This window comes from Eretmochelys imbricata, chromosome 1 (genome assembly GCF_965152235.1).
Source record: "Eretmochelys imbricata isolate rEreImb1 chromosome 1, rEreImb1.hap1, whole genome shotgun sequence".
Taxonomy (NCBI): domain Eukaryota; kingdom Metazoa; phylum Chordata; order Testudines; family Cheloniidae; genus Eretmochelys; species Eretmochelys imbricata.
Window position 1 is genome coordinate 253445381 of NC_135572.1, and position 15815 is coordinate 253461195.

At 38.5% G+C, this 15815-nt stretch overlaps 1 protein-coding gene across 1 annotated transcript in view; it reads right to left on the reverse strand.

Moving 5' to 3' along the window:
- SYT10 (synaptotagmin 10) overlaps positions 1-15430 on the reverse strand; it is a 50823-nt gene extending 35393 nt beyond the window's left edge. Inside the window, exons 1-2 of the mRNA XM_077807522.1 lie at positions 15277-15430; positions 5870-6227 (exon numbers count right to left, since the gene is read on the reverse strand). Of these exons, the coding sequence (XP_077663648.1) occupies positions 5870-6227; positions 15277-15430 (512 nt within the window). The remainder of the gene's footprint in view (positions 1-5869; positions 6228-15276) is intronic.
- Between the last annotated feature and the right edge of the window lie 385 nt (positions 15431-15815).

Consider the following 15815-nt stretch of genomic DNA (forward strand, 5'->3'; position numbering starts at 1 on the left):
GATTTATAATCACACATTTTTAAAAAATGTTTTTCTCCTCCATGCTGTATGAAAAAGTCTACACAAACAACAGAAGACTCTGACTATGCAGTGGAAACTGTGAAACAAACTGCTGTCAGAGGAACAAAGTAAGCAAACTAGAAACATACAAAAAATGTTCTTTGATCTCTTGCATTTATAATAATCTGCGGTAGCATTTGTAAAAATAGTAGGTAACATTTTTTGAACAAATCTAATTTCTAAGTTGCAAGAGTCCTTTCAAAATTAAAAATATTCACACACACACACACCCTGTAATATCCTCCAGTGAAACTAGTCACTATTTTTAAGTGTCACTTGATAAAACAGTGCAGCTGTAGGATTGCTCTCTGTGGGAACCAAGGCTCAGTAGCACTGTTACTCTACTAAGCCAATGCCCTAATTACACAGTACTTAGTGAATGTTCTGAGTCACAACTTTTCAACAAGACAGATAATTACTCTTTTAATTATTAAGGTGCTTCACTGTTGTCATGGCAACATAGTTACGTTCCTTTCTTCTGCAATAACAAAGGGATTAATGACTGTTATACTGAAGTGCAAGGATCTCAGCCAATCGCATTGTGGAGATGCTGCACAGTTACATACTCATACCTCTGCCAGGGCTTTCAGTGACAAGAGAGTGCAGGCCCATGCACTCTGATTCACTACTGCCCCTAAAATCGTCATCATAAATAATGATACTTAGCTCTTATATAGCATTTTTCATTCGTAGATTTGAAAGTGCTTAAAACTGGCATCCACATCCCCCAAACAAGCATGATTTCCTCAAATCATATGAAAAAAACTTTATGTCATAAATGTTTACTCCCTAGATATTTTCCAGTAATAATAATATTAGTAATTATGTAACAATTAGTAACATGACAGTGCTTTCTGTTAACTCAGTAAGACTCACACCCAAAGAAATAAGAGCAGACAGATGAGACTATGATTAAGGCACCGGACTGGAAGTCAGGATATATGAGTTCAATTATTAGCTCTTTTACAGACTTCCTGTGTGACCTTGGGCAAATCACTTAGTCCGTAGTTTAGCCAAACATATAAGTACATGCTTAACTTTAAACATGTGCTTAAGTTAATCCCTAGAATGGAACATAATCACATGCTTAAGTACTTTGCTGAGTATGGATAGACCTAAGGATGTGCTTAAGTACTTTGCTTTCGGATCATGGTGACTCAGTTCCTCATCTGTAAAATGGGGTGGGGGTGGGTTTTGATAATACTCCTTTTCTCTCAAACTTAAGCTATCTTGTCCAGTTAGATTGTAAGGTATTCAGGGCCTCTTTGTATAATGGGGCTGCATTTTTAGTTGGGGCCTCTAGGCATTACTATAGTACAAATAATAAAGAGTAATAATTTGGCCTTTGGCTTTAGAGTTTACTTAACCCAATATAGGATTATTAACTTGCACAGAGAAAGCACATTCAAGTTATAAACTAATTATAAAATAATGAATAGTATAGAGCAGACAGTTTGGACACACTTATTTCTCCTTTTATATGGTACAAGGATATGGGGACTTACAATGAAATTGTAAGGCGGTAAGTTAGTCTGTTAATGGTTGCTCCAGCCATTAAGCATAAAGGTTTCTCTCTCTTATTTTTAATCATATCTAATGTAACTATTATGTTCTAATTATCTAAATAAATGTCTAATTATTTTTTCAATCCTAGACTCCTAGTCTGAATCCTACTGTGGTAATTAGTTCCATAGGTCAATTTTGCCCTGCATTTTTTCCCCATTTGATGAGCTTTAAATTTGTTGCCTTTCACTTTTGTTGAAAATTCCCTTGGTCTCATATTATAAGCAAGAGTAAATAGATGCCCTCAATTTACCATAAATTATTTTGTGTACTTCTATCATCTCCCCTCTTATTCCTCTCCTCTCTAAACTGAACTGTCCCAGTCTTTTCAATATCTCCTCATAGCAAAGTCTCTCCATGCTACTAATGATTTTCATTTCTTCCTCTGGAACTCTTCTATTTTTGCTATATCTGTGTTGACTATAGTGGGAGTTCTTAGCTCAACACCTCTGAAAATCTGTTTGTATGCATGTCAACCTGGGCACCCAAAAATGAAGGTATCCAAAGTTAGAAGCCACCTTTGCAGATTTGGCCTTAGTGACTTTCTCAAGATCACACAGTGACTTAGTGGCAGAGTTAAAAATGGAATCTGAGTCTCCTCATAGTCTTGCATTCACCCTACTACGCAGTAGCTGCCTCCTGCAGATTTCAGCTGCCCCCTTCCTTTCTCTATTTTGATTAATTTCTTAAAAAGCAAATAATCTCTCCTGCAAAAGCTACTTTAAATTTTATTTCTACTTAGTTAATTTCAGCGGATGAGCTGGAGGAAGGAAAGAAGAGGAAAGAAAGAAGCTGGGCTGAAGTGGGATTGATTTGGGAGTGTCATGAAGTAGGAAAGAGGAATTTAATAATTTCCACCATGAGACCAACTTCTCTTTTAGAGATGCTATGGATTGTTCTTCTGGATAGTTTCAAGTCTCACTTTCTGTTATAGTGAATTAAATCAAGAGCTGTTTAATAAGCCCAGTTTAGATTTTTCAGTAGTTAAACTAAAGTTGCAAATGGCCAGAGGGCCACAAACTGCTTCTGAAAGGACTTCTGGTATCCTGGGGAAGAAAGAGACCAAACAATTCAAGATCTTTTTTAAAAAATGAAGTTAGATGAAATTTGTTAGAAAACAAATGTAGGTAAGAGTATTTGTAACTTACGCCCCCACTAAGAACTCCAGAATGGATGTCTATGTTACAATAAATAGCTCAAAATGATTTTTAAAAAGTTTTTTCCTTTCTGAAAATGTAAATGATCAGTAATCATTTACATATCATAAAAGTAAGAACATACGCTAGGGAGTGTGTTCCTGGGCCTCTAGTGAGTGTAGTTCTCAAGTGGATAAAGGTACAAACCCAAAATGTACCCAAGAGGTGCAACAATGCTGTAGAAATGATCGTCCTGTTATAGTTTACTGCTTAGTTGGGATCCAGACACTGAAGAGTGACTTTTTTAATAAGTCAGCCTTCTTCATATTATTACAAACTATGATAACGATACAAAATGTTCCAGTTAAGCTGAGAAACCTCATTTTTCTGAACATGTCTCTGTGTTAAAAATACTATCCAGAAATTGTGATCAGACACATTGTTATGTTTTGAATAATGTATTATATGATTATAGTTATAATCAGTTAATATCATGCGGTTTGTTTGATTAATAATTAACTAATGCAAGAAGACCAATAATGTATCTCATTTGCATGACAGACTCCTGTCCAGATCGTCTGCTCTAAATCTAAGTTCAGCATAGGTAATGGGGGCTATTAAGGGTTGGTTACACTCCCGAATTCTCTGCTCCAGTACAGGTTAGAGAAGCCTAGGAGCTACTCTAACTTTAGCCACCTGGCAAACTTTACTGATCAGCTATGCTCAGCTGGCAGATGGTCTGAGGGCAATGCGTTCTGGTCATTTTCTGTTGTGACATGCCCTTTCTGAATAGTCTTCTGCTGAGAGTGGTATAGAAGCCAGCTACACCACTTCTATGCTTGCTAGGGACTCTCCTACTGCTACAGGTATTCCAGCAAGGAAGCTGTAGCAAGGTTCTCAGAGTGACACAAAAGGGACTGAGCAATCCAGAGAATTGACCTTTGTGTCTGCTCACCTGATATATAAATTTTTGGGTCATGATAATTACACTACTGAATGTGAGAGGTTCAAGAAGCAGTAGGCAGACAGCTATATGAAACAAGTGTAGGTATGGGGAAAAGGTATTTGTAAATACAGAAAGGACCATGTGGAAGGCTACTGTGAAGCTTTTATGGGGGATCTGATTCTAAAAATACACAAGAAAGTATTTTGTATGATAGACACTCAGCTTTGAGGGGAACCCTAAAAGAGCTATGTCTCCAAAGATCCTGCTGTCAAATGGCAGCTCCAAAGCCAGGAGAGATGAAAGGCCGATCTGAGTGAAGTTTTCCCCTTCATAATCTGGAATGAGCAAGAGAGAAAGACCCCCTGGAAACACTACCAGCTGATACAAGTGAGAAGAGGAGAAATAACTGCTTATATTCCTTAAGATTGTCCTCGGCTCCAAGACTTTTTATGGTTTTAGGGTCTGATCCAACGCCCGTTAGAAATCTACAGGAATACTTCCATGGACTTGAATGGGCTTTGGATCAGGATCCTAGGAGTTATTTCCTTTCCTATATGATACCACACGTAGTACTTGGGTTTGTTCTGCAGCTAGATATTTCTTCTATCTATTCATTGGAGGTTTACACTACCTGATGGAGATTTTGGAGTGTGAGAAGTGATGGTATGGGCAAGAACCTTCCACTTAATATCAAATTATTCTATGTAATATTCTCGTCATGTTAAATGGTACCAACTTTGATCTTTCTCTGGCCAGAATGACAGTTATGATTTCATGGATATCTCTCCAGCATTTTAAAAAAGTTCCATGTAACAAGTCAGATTCTGTGCTCTGCCTCTTAGGAAGTGGAGCACTGGACTTGGAGCCCAGACAAAGTGGGAGAAAAAGACTGCTTTAAGTCATCTGTGCATCCTCCTAATTCAAGGATGTTTAAGAGGACTGTGCAGTTCCTGGTGTGAGTGAGACCTTCCCTAAGGAATGTTTTGATTTATGACAGCCTCACATGGCTACTTCACAGCCTGGAACAGTAGCAGAACAAAGCACTCCAGCCACTCACCATCCCGTTCAGAATACTCCCCCAGCAAATCCCTATGCACAAGAGGTCAATATTAGGTTCTCTACGTACATATATACTGGGCATAAAGGGGCCACTGTGTGGGACAGAATCTGTCTCAAGATGTCATCTTCAACATTTGCCTGAACTGTTCATGTATTTTTGCTTCAGTTTCAAGTGTACATTGTACAAATCATTTATTGAGTAAAAATGAAATACTTTATATTTAGCATTTATTGTTTTCATTTATGTCATGATTCACAGCACATCTCTTCCCCGCTTTCATTTTCCCTGTGTCTAAAAAACATTACTAAATTATTTCAGATGTAGTGATTGATGTTGTATTTCACTGTTTAAATGTCTCATGTGCATTAAATACGTAAGTCACAAAAAATTCTATGATATTACAGGCACTACTACGTCACAATATATCTTTAGTTCACCATATATTGACATAATCCAGTACTTGAGATGGACAAACAGGTGGTATTCTCTAAATTGTACCAGGGCTTTCAGAGCTGCTTCAGGTTTATTAAAAAACCCTCTGTATTATAGGTGTAATGTATTAGGAATATTCCACAAAGAGGTATATTTTGTTGAGTGTGGAAATTTTAATCCTTTTAAAATGTCAATCCACATCTTAAAGAAATGTGCATCAACCACGTTTGTAATTTATTTTATGAGTCAAATTTTCAGTTGATGGAGCTGTAAAAATATGCATACCAATTGTACCTGAAAGCAGGAGATGTTCTATAAACTTGCCTGGCTCTGGTAAATTGCCCTAAAAGATCCTTCCTTAATAAAAGTTTGTATGGAAATGTGTCACAAGTACAAATACATTTTTAAGTACAATAGTGACAGACATAGACTTGATCTTTGCATTTATAAACAATGAAATATTTCAATTTAAATTTTTGAGAGAGTGTTCTTTATGGCTGTTTACTGAAAAATTTGCAGAAATGTTGATGCTTTGGCTTAATATGACTGTTTTCCCGAAAACGTGTAAGCACTGGACTGAGAACACTCCAATTTTGAGGCCTTAATTCACAACAAAACGCTCTGGCTCTTATCTATACTCCATAAATTACTATAAAACTGAGTTTTCCTTACCTGGATGAGGATGTAGGCTCAGTGATCTGTCTCTGCATGCGTGCATGTTTAATTAGATGTTCTTTCAATGCATTCTGGACTTCTGCTGGAATATCAGGTGAAGTGTGGCTAATTTTCATTGCAGCCTCAAGTACCTTCACTGAAGGTTTCCCATTTTCTTTAATTTCCTTTTTCTCGTTGGTTTCGAAAACCTCAGTAGGAGCACTACAGGTGCTTTGAGGGATATTACTGGTATTAGAAATAAGAGGTTTGCTTCTCCAGCATGGCCAACACAACTTCCAAAAGACAAATAGCGAGACTACCAGCAAGGCAAGCCCACAGAAGCTGACGACTACTGCTAGCAGACTGACTGAGATGTCTGCAAATAATCAAAAACAAAGATTGTCAAGACAGTCAAGCACAGAGAAAAAGAAACATGACACAAGTAAGGAAGCAGAAGATTTTAGATATTTCTCTTGTATAGAGCTTTCAGGATATGACAGATTAACATTTTCACTCTTGCAGATATCTAAACAATATACATTTTAAAAGTTTTGCCCACTGATAACAATTTAACTGAAATTCTATTAATTATTGCTTTGTTTACCAGCAAATGGCCAGTTTCTGCCAGTCTTACTCACACTAAAATGAATGGGTGCTAATCATTGAGAGGAAGCGTAGCCTGTCTTTCCATTGATTTTAGTGGGCTTTGGTTTAGGCCTTTGGTGGACTTTGTGTTAGGCCCTTGGGTTAGGCCCTGGCAAGAACTTTCATGGAGTAAAACCAAGAATGTATCTGACTCAAAAAATTAAATCACAGACGCTATCTTCTTTGAGTACACATTAATAGATCATCATGTGCACCCTGTCAGATATATAGTTGTTCAGCATCTTCCAAACTTTAGTCACATTAAGAAATGTGCATTGGATGCATTGGAAACATGTCAGAAGCCCAAAGGCAATGCATAATTTGCATGAAATAGAACAGGATACAGCTGCTCTCTTTTTTAACAAGTATGGAGGTATAACCAGCACAGGCTAACATCTGAAAGCTGCTCAGATCAAGATGGCATTTAGCGTGCTGGTACCTGGAGTCTCCGTGGGCTATCCCTCTGTACTGAAAATGAGGCTCACCACAGAGCACCTTGTAGACCATATGCTGCACTTTAGCTACCCCTGCTATCCAGCATTTGATTTGGCCTGCCACCATGGTGAACATGTCTAATAACATTACCAAAGTGAAAAAAAACAGATTTCATCTCAGCTTTGTGAACAGATTCAAATTTCAAGGGAAGGTTGATGTTTGGTAGTGCCAGTAGGAGTCCTCATTAGGAGAGTTATTATATGAGACACACTTCAGTTTGATTTTTTTCAGTACCATGTTATATTATAAAATATAGACTTAAAAATCCTCAAACCCCTTGTCTTTTGAAAAGGGCCTTTCACATGTTTTAAAATTATTCAATCGGCCCCAATTAAATCTTGTGGAGAATTCTTGTCCCTTAAGCAATTGCTGCTACTGCTTGCTCCAACAAGGGTTGACAGATCTACAGCTAATACTCTGCATCCAAAGCTTCAGGCTCCATGCAGCTAAAATGAACCAGCTGAGAAGCACATTGAGCACCTTAAATACAAGTTTGCTAAAAAAATCAGAGAAAGAAAAAATCCTTGAACTACACAGTGGTTCTATGAAATGGTATGTAACTCACTCTTCTCTTAGGGGGATTAGAAGTACAACTGAAATTAGAGAAGTTTGTTTTTTTAAACATTATAGTTATGATTTCCAGATACATATCTTTCAATAATAAATATTGAGCTCAAGGTCCATATACCATGATAAGGGATAACTGTACAAAAAGAAAAAAAAGAAAGGTTTAGAGCCTTGAGAAAATTTGGAAGGACCAGAAAAACCCTGGGGTTTAAACTAAGCCAAATCAAAATAAAAAGGGTACTTAAAAATCAAAACACAGAACATTTTATACCAGAGAAATGAAACAATTACAGAATTTTAGACATATATATTTTGGCTAGTTGTCTAAAATTCTGGAATTGTTCTATTTCTCCTGTATATAGAGATTTATCTCTTCATATATTAAGTAACCCTTTAGAACTAAATTGTGGCTTGCCCTTACATAGCCATGATGGAGTAAGAAGGGAGTAAGGAATTGTTCACTCCCCTTGTTTGGCTTGAAAAACTGAAATTGAAACCTGTGCTCTGGGAAGAACAGGCTAGGTTCACTTCTGAGTTGCTCCCAGTGAACTCACTGGAAAAGGGGTGAAGGAGCAGGCAGAATCACAGTTCCACCTTTCCTAACCTCACTCATCTAGTGGCCAATCACACAGCAGGAGATTTGAGGGCGCATACTGCATGCTTTAAATGGGTATAGGCAAATTACTCCCTCCTATGCAACTGAAGAGCTGCAGAGGGCATTGTGCCTCACAGAGGCAGAGTGTTTGCCAGGGCTACTCTGGGTGGGTGTTGCTTTGCTAGGTTCTAACCTCAGAGCTGAGACTAAATGCCAACATTTAGCCCTTAAAAATCCCTTTCAGATCAATTTTAAGATTAAAAAAATGCATATTGCTAATTTCTACCACACAACAAATTAATACATTACTACAGCTAATCATAACAATTGTGAAAAACAAACAAGTTTCAATGAGAATCATTCATTCTAAGGACAGAAGGGACCATTAGATCCTCTGTCTAGTCTGATCTGTATTTCACAGGCCATTCAGTTTCAGTAACTAATTTGAATTTTTCTGACTTCAGCTTCCAGCCATAGGTTCATTATGCCTTTCTCCACTAGAATAAAGAGCCCTTTAGTACCCATCATTTTCTATCCATGAAAGTAATTATACACTGTAATCAAGTTGTTTCTCAAACTTTTTGATAAACTAAACAGATTGAGTTTTATGTAGAGAGGGGTGGGAGATAGTTCCCCATCCCAGACTGTGATGAACAGATAGTATTAGCTCATTTCCTCCGTTCTGATGGTCACTCAGCTGAGCAATTATTAAAATTACCCTGCTGTCATATTAAGCCAGAATTCATTCAAGCCCATCTGTGGAATAGTATTAAACCTGAGCTTTCCAAATCCTATGTATCAAACAGGAAATGTCGCCTATAATATCTTTTTCACAGAAAGTTTGATTTGATAAGAGAAAATATCAAGAGACATTTCTTCAGACAGGAGTCTCTTCGTATGCCCATCAAGGAAGTTTAGTACTTAAGGCTGAATCTGTCAACAGGAATGGATTGTATTCCCTATATGTCAATAGTGTGCTATTTTGTCCCTAACTAAGACTTAAAGATAGAGACAAAATTAAGAGCCTAATTTAATTTTTGGATGCAGATGGATGTACATTAATTCTGTTATGGCAAAAGTCATGGGTGTCTGTATTCTGAAATGGCTGTTCTAACCTGCTCTGGGTTCAAAGATGGGTCAGGAAATTGGGGACCTGTAATCAGCTCCCTGACAGTCTCATCCCCGCAGCTGCATTCAGCCATTTACCTTTGATGGTGTCTAGAATAGGGCATCTCAAGTTTTGTTCTTATGCTTCACAATATCTTATAAGAGCTGTGGATTGCATTTAGCATTCCTGTCCTCATGTTGTGCTATGGGTGAAAACATGTGCAGATTGAAGTCAATCACAGATCTCCCATTGACTTCAATAGGGCCAGGATTTCACCTCGGGTATTTTTTGTACAGCATCCAATCATTTGCCATTATTTCATCTCTACAAGCTAATAAGAGTTTATGATTGCAATTACCTGTCATTTTTCTGTTGGTTTTCCAATTAAAATGACTCCCTCAAGCTGTTGTATCTTTGGGCCATTTTGTATTTCTCATTTGAGTTTGTCACATTTATTTTTGGAAATGCAAAGTGACCGAGTAGTATTTACTTCAAATTCTTCTTCCTGTAGCTCTTGGCTTTCACTGTTTATAGGCACCCTTGAAAATACATCCACTACAAAAAGCTTATTGTCAGCCAGTATTTCACATTAAACAAGTACTCCATGAAATTTCATGATCATTTTCTGGATTCTAGACAGTGCTTTGCACAATAATTTCTGTAATAGAGCATCCAACAATTTATGGTCCATATCGACTTCAGTTGATTTCAGCTCATAAAATCATCCACTACCAAACACACTGCCTGCATTTCCTTTTCAATCTGAATGTAGTTTCGTTATATTTCAGTGCTTTGGAAACATATCTCACTGTTAAACCACTCTGTTGGCATCTGAATTTGCTCAATAAGTACTTTTAGGTTATTGCTCACTGCTAATGGACCTGATGGTTGCACATATTTTTGGTGGCACACTGGGATATATATGAATGTGTGATTCATTATCTCTTGAGAGAATAACAATCCAGTCATCAAATATATTTTTCATCCTGAGCAGCAGACAAGTTACATATCCATTTGATCATTGGTACTTTCAGATTGCCTTTTAACCCAAGCATCCACAAGACTTTCCTTTTTCACTATTTCAGACTCTACTTAACAGTGTGTCGTTATCTATGTAGTCTATAGGAAGTGGGTAATGTCCTATTAAATAGTTTGAGAGTCCTCTAGGGTATGTCTACACAGGGATAAAAAAAAAACCCATGGCTGGCCTGTGTCAGCTGATTCAGGTTCGTGGGGCTCGGGCTTTGGGGCAAAAAAATTGCTGTGTAGATGTTCAGGCTTGGGCTGGAGCCCAAACCCTGGGACCCTACGAGGGTGGAGGGTCCCTGGGCTCAATCCTTCAGCACATAATTCTCATGTCCACGGATGTACATACTGCTATTTAAATGTTCTGTATTCAAGTGTTTAGATATTTAAATATGTTAACATTGTTAATATTTTAACAACAAATGTGTGTTTGCATTACTTTTCTGGTGTCAGTAAATATTAAATTATGTTTGCTAACAGGGTTTAATTAGTGGGATTGTTTTTAATTTAATCTGAGTGTAAATTCAGTTGATGAACATCATCTGACAGCAATGGTTTGAAGAGGAAGAAGTGTTTGCAAATAAATGCAAATGCTCCTTCAAAAATCAGTCATTAATTGAAATTCACATTCACGTTCTAGCTGTGAGAGAAAAGATTATCTCAATTAAATTGCATGGTCAAATGCAATAATTGAAGAGAGACCAACACTGACCATTGACTTTCAAGTATGATAGCATACATAATATGGACATTTAATATAGGTTTTTGTTTGTATGATCATTCATAAAAGGCATTCACTATATTAAAAGAAAGGCAAAAGCTCAGATTATGCAAGCAATGTCCTGTATCACCCAATGACGTCTTGCACTGCTAAGGAATATAACTATTCTGTCTGTAGAGACATGGTTACTTTCAAACACAAATTACGTTATAGTACAATTGATAATAATCTTAATGAACACTGATGCTCAAGTAGAAGTATACATGGCTACAGAAAAAGCTTCCCATTCTTCAATGGAGAGATGAAAAAATGTGTAGGAGGAGGAAATCACTTTTTCATTCATGTCTCTTTGGAGTAGAGTGCCTACTATTCCATATTTGTGGTGGTTCATTGATATGATTTTACTAATATGAGCCAACTAATATGATCTCTTAAGCATCCTATATGACACTCTAATAATTTTGGACTAGATTCTGCCACCCTTATTCATGTTGAGTAGTTCCTTATTTGGCAAGTAGTCCCCTTGATATTAGTGGGACTATTTACTAGTACTACTCTCTGAATATGGTACTACATGACAAAAGTGGCAGAACTTGGGTACGACTATCTAACTTTTGGCCTGATCCTGCTGCTTTTCTTCAAATGAAACTCTGCTGTGGTCATGGGCAGATTGTGAACCCCTTACAATAATGAACAGCCTCTCACAGAAGTAATCCCGATGACTTTAATAGCACTACTCATGGAGCAACTGTTCACCACTGAGAGTTAGGGATTTGCGGTCCAGCACCCAGTGAGTTCAGTGGAAGTTTTGCTTGAAGAAGAAATGCTGGATCATGTCTTTTATCAGTGCATTAGTGGTCTCATTTAATGTAAGGAACAGTTTAAAAATGTTAGTGAGTTTTAAAACACACATCTACATATTGATGAGAAATGAAGAAAATGTCATACTACAGAAAAGAATGCCTTTATTTTAAAACATGCTTTATGTTTATTCATGTGAAGATGCCCTAAGATTCTATAGCTTATTAAAATGATGTAGATATACTCAAGACAATGTATTTGCTGAAGAGAAGTTAAAATTTTATCAAGCATTCATCAAATGGAAGACATGTAATCTAATATCCTGATAATTTAGAAAATACATCCTCTAGTATTATTTTTTATGTAAGATGTGTTTCTAGTAATCTTATGAGCAAGCAATTTTATATTCTCACCTCAGCCATTTTTACTTCATGACAAATTGTTATTGCTGCAGAATACAAAATTTAAAATCCCAGGCCTTTTGGCAAACAGCTGCAAATTGGTTAAGCATTATGAATTTAAAATACTGATAAAATTGCTGGCTTTGAAGAAATGCTAAAAATGAAGGTATGCAATCTAATATGAAAACAGGTGCTGAATTTAAATGTCTACACAGGATAATTTGCTTTATCAGTACCTTGGAGAGCACCTTTGTATCTTTCATATATTATTCCTTTATATTACATTTATGTTTGTTAAAATAAAATTAATAATGACCCTCAAAAATTAATATACAGTGCACTAGGTGCTATTTTACTACAAGTAAAGCAACTCTACTGTAAGATTTTGAAGCTCAACACCAACTACATCTCCATTTGATATGATTCAATCTGGATCAAGATAATTAACATATGATGGATTATAACAAATATGCTAAAATATACTATATTTAATTAAAAATGCTAGTGGGAATACTGTGTAGTTCAACCAAATGAAAAATAATCAGTCACATCCACTAGCAACACTTTCGCATACACAGTCTATTAATCTGTCTATCCATTTATAGCATGTACTATATTGTATGTATTCCTCCCGCACACAGACACATTGAAATACATACACCTCTTCTCCCTCCCCCCCCGCTTCACCTCCCCACCCCCCCATTAATGCAGATAAACTTCCTGCTGGATTCTGTTCCCACTGGAAACTTTGGGACTTTTTCCACAACGCCAACAACAGTAGAATCACTTCCTTTGTTCTTGGCTCAGGTAAATAACCACATAAAATGATCCAGAGGCGCCAGCTAGCGTTAACTTGATTAGAGAGATTTCATTATGGATCCTTGTATTCAAGGTGTGTAAATACACCTTAGAATAAAACTTGGCACACGGTGCCTTAGCCTATGAGAAAGAACTAGAAGGGTGGTTGTTGTTATGGTTGTTTTGGTTTTGTCAACAGGAGTTGGAAAAAAATTAGATCCTCATTCCTCTCTCTTTTTAGGTGGGAAGTTTCTCTGTTCTGAAGTGGGATTGTTGAGTGCTATAAAACTCCACCTTACTGCTGAATATGCACTAAAGACTTTGGGCATTAAAAGAAAAAAAAACAAACAGGTGGGACATTTATAATACTGCTATTGCTTTTCATAATGATTTTTAAACTACATGTTTATTATTTTTCTCTGTTGTTCAGGTCTCGCCTGCGAGGGCATAAGAATAAAGCACCAAAAATGAGCTTAATTTTTAAACGCTCCCTTTAAAAACATTACCATAGAAAAGGCAACGGAATCATGAACTATGACAAAGTAAGGTGAGAGAGCTGAATTGAGCCAGAAACCCGGGACAATGCAGAAATTTATCAGAAATTCATTCCCTAACCTTGATGTGCCGAGGTACAAATAGTAAGTGTCCAAATATGGTACCACTTGAGCTCCGTTAACTAGGCAAAACAAGACAATTTCACCTTTGATAGATTATCTTGCTTCTGAGGATTTAAATCAGTCCCTTATTTTCTTCAAGTCTTCCCTGATGGATCCTAGAACAGATCTGACCCCAAAGCACTTCACTGAATCTACAGGTTTCCATTTGTACATTCCCATGAAACCTAGGCAATGTAAAATACACATCCTTAACAACAACTTCACCCTTAAACGAGGGCTCATCCTATGGGACTATTTTATTAAAATATCTGTTCCTTTCATTCATAAAACTCCTTGGTGTTGCCAGGCTTTATGGCTTTATCATCAGTAAGCGATCGCTGCAACAGCTGGTCATCCAGAAACAGCCGAAAGTGCACACAAAGGTATATTGATGGATTGGTTTGGGGTCCCCCAGGATATTTTTCTCCCATAACTATAACACAATATACCTTTTTTTCATAGTTAAAACTTCAACAACAAAAATCGGGTTTTCACATTAAAAAACATCTAAACACCGTGTCTCGGCTCTGTGAATAGGGTTCCTGTCCATTTCCTTCCCTCCGCTCCCTCTAAATCTTGAGCAATGTTATGTAGAGCAAGCCTTCATTTGAAGCGCTTCCAATTCATACAACCTGTTGCCTTGGTGGCTGCCCGACTGAAAGCCTGTGCTCGAAATATCGCAAGGAAAAATAAGGGCCACTGGGAAGAACAGAGAAGGGGAGACGTGGGGTAAATCATACATGTAGACTAACACTTCCTTCCCCCGGAACATACACCATTGTTTATAACACTAAACCAGCAGCCTCTTCCCCCTTCCTACATCGGTGCAACAGGAGCAAATAGTTTTCCAGCCTTAAGAAAGGAAAATTTCCTTGCAGATAAAGCACGAAACAATTAACAATGGAAGTTCAAGTGTGTGTGCGCGGGAGGGGAAGACTAGCACTGGAAAGAGGGGAAAGGAGATGGGATACAAGGCGGGATATTTCCTGTTGCACAAATCCAACCAATTGTTGGGCTTTCACTCTGGGGGTGATTCTCTCTCTCTCTCTTTCCTCCACTCCCTGTTCCCTGATCCAAGGTCCTGACGCCCCCCCCCCCCCGACCCCAGCAGCATTTTCCTTTGCTTTGTACTTCTTGTCCTCAGGCTCTGCAGCATCGCTACAGCAGCAGCCCCTCCGCACAACGTCGGAACCTTCCCGGAGCTCTGCTTTATAATCAGCGCCGTACAGAGCAAATGAGACTCTTGGGCACCAGCGTTTGCTGTGCTTGCGCTGAGTGCGGTCCTGAGCACTTGAAGACAAACTGCTTCTGGTTATTGTTATTTTATCATGGATTCTCCCACCGCCCGCCCCCCTCCACCTTCATAGGCAAAGCAAAGAAAAAGTTCAACTTTCCGAACGCCCACACAACCTGCCGCTGCTATTAGTAGATAACCGTCCCACACGGGTGTTCCCCCCTCTTTGCACCAAGGAAGCGAAGCAGAGGCAAGGAGCAGAGTGAGGGGGACGGGGGACGTGGCGGGGGGGAGAGGGTAGTGGAAAGAAGCTGGGGGGAAGCAGCAGAAGACGAGAGAGGAGCAGGAGAGGGGGGCTCTGCAGAGAGTCCACTGTACCTGTGCTGCCTATACCTTGCTTGGTGGTCTCCAAGGGGAAGAAGATGCCTGAACATTTCTCCCGCTCCACCTGTCCCCCCAGGCACAACTCTGAGATGATCTGCAGCGCCTTGTGACACAGGCTCCCCACACCATCCTCCTTGTGGAAACTCATCTTCTTCTTCTTCTTCTTCTTCTTCTTCTTCTTCTTCTTCTTCTTCTTCTTCTTCCCTCTTCTCTAAGCCATCGCTTGCCTGGGAAGGGTTTTCTGGATGTCACTAAAAAGCCACCCAGCTACCAAGTCACCATCCCCGGAAGAAAAAAAAAAGAAAAAGAAAAGGGGAGAGGGAAGAGCAGCGAGAGAGCCAGTGCAATTGACACGTTGCAAGTGAATCAAGGCTCTCATCAGTAAAGGGGGGGGGGGCGCAAGAGGGGAGGGAAAAAAAAAAGGAGGGAAACAAAATAAGCATTCACTTAGCAACGCCTTTTGTGCCTAGCAGGCTTCGGTAGGCAGCGGCGTCCAATGGCAGCAGAGCGCGGGCGCTTGCACTGGGAGGGAT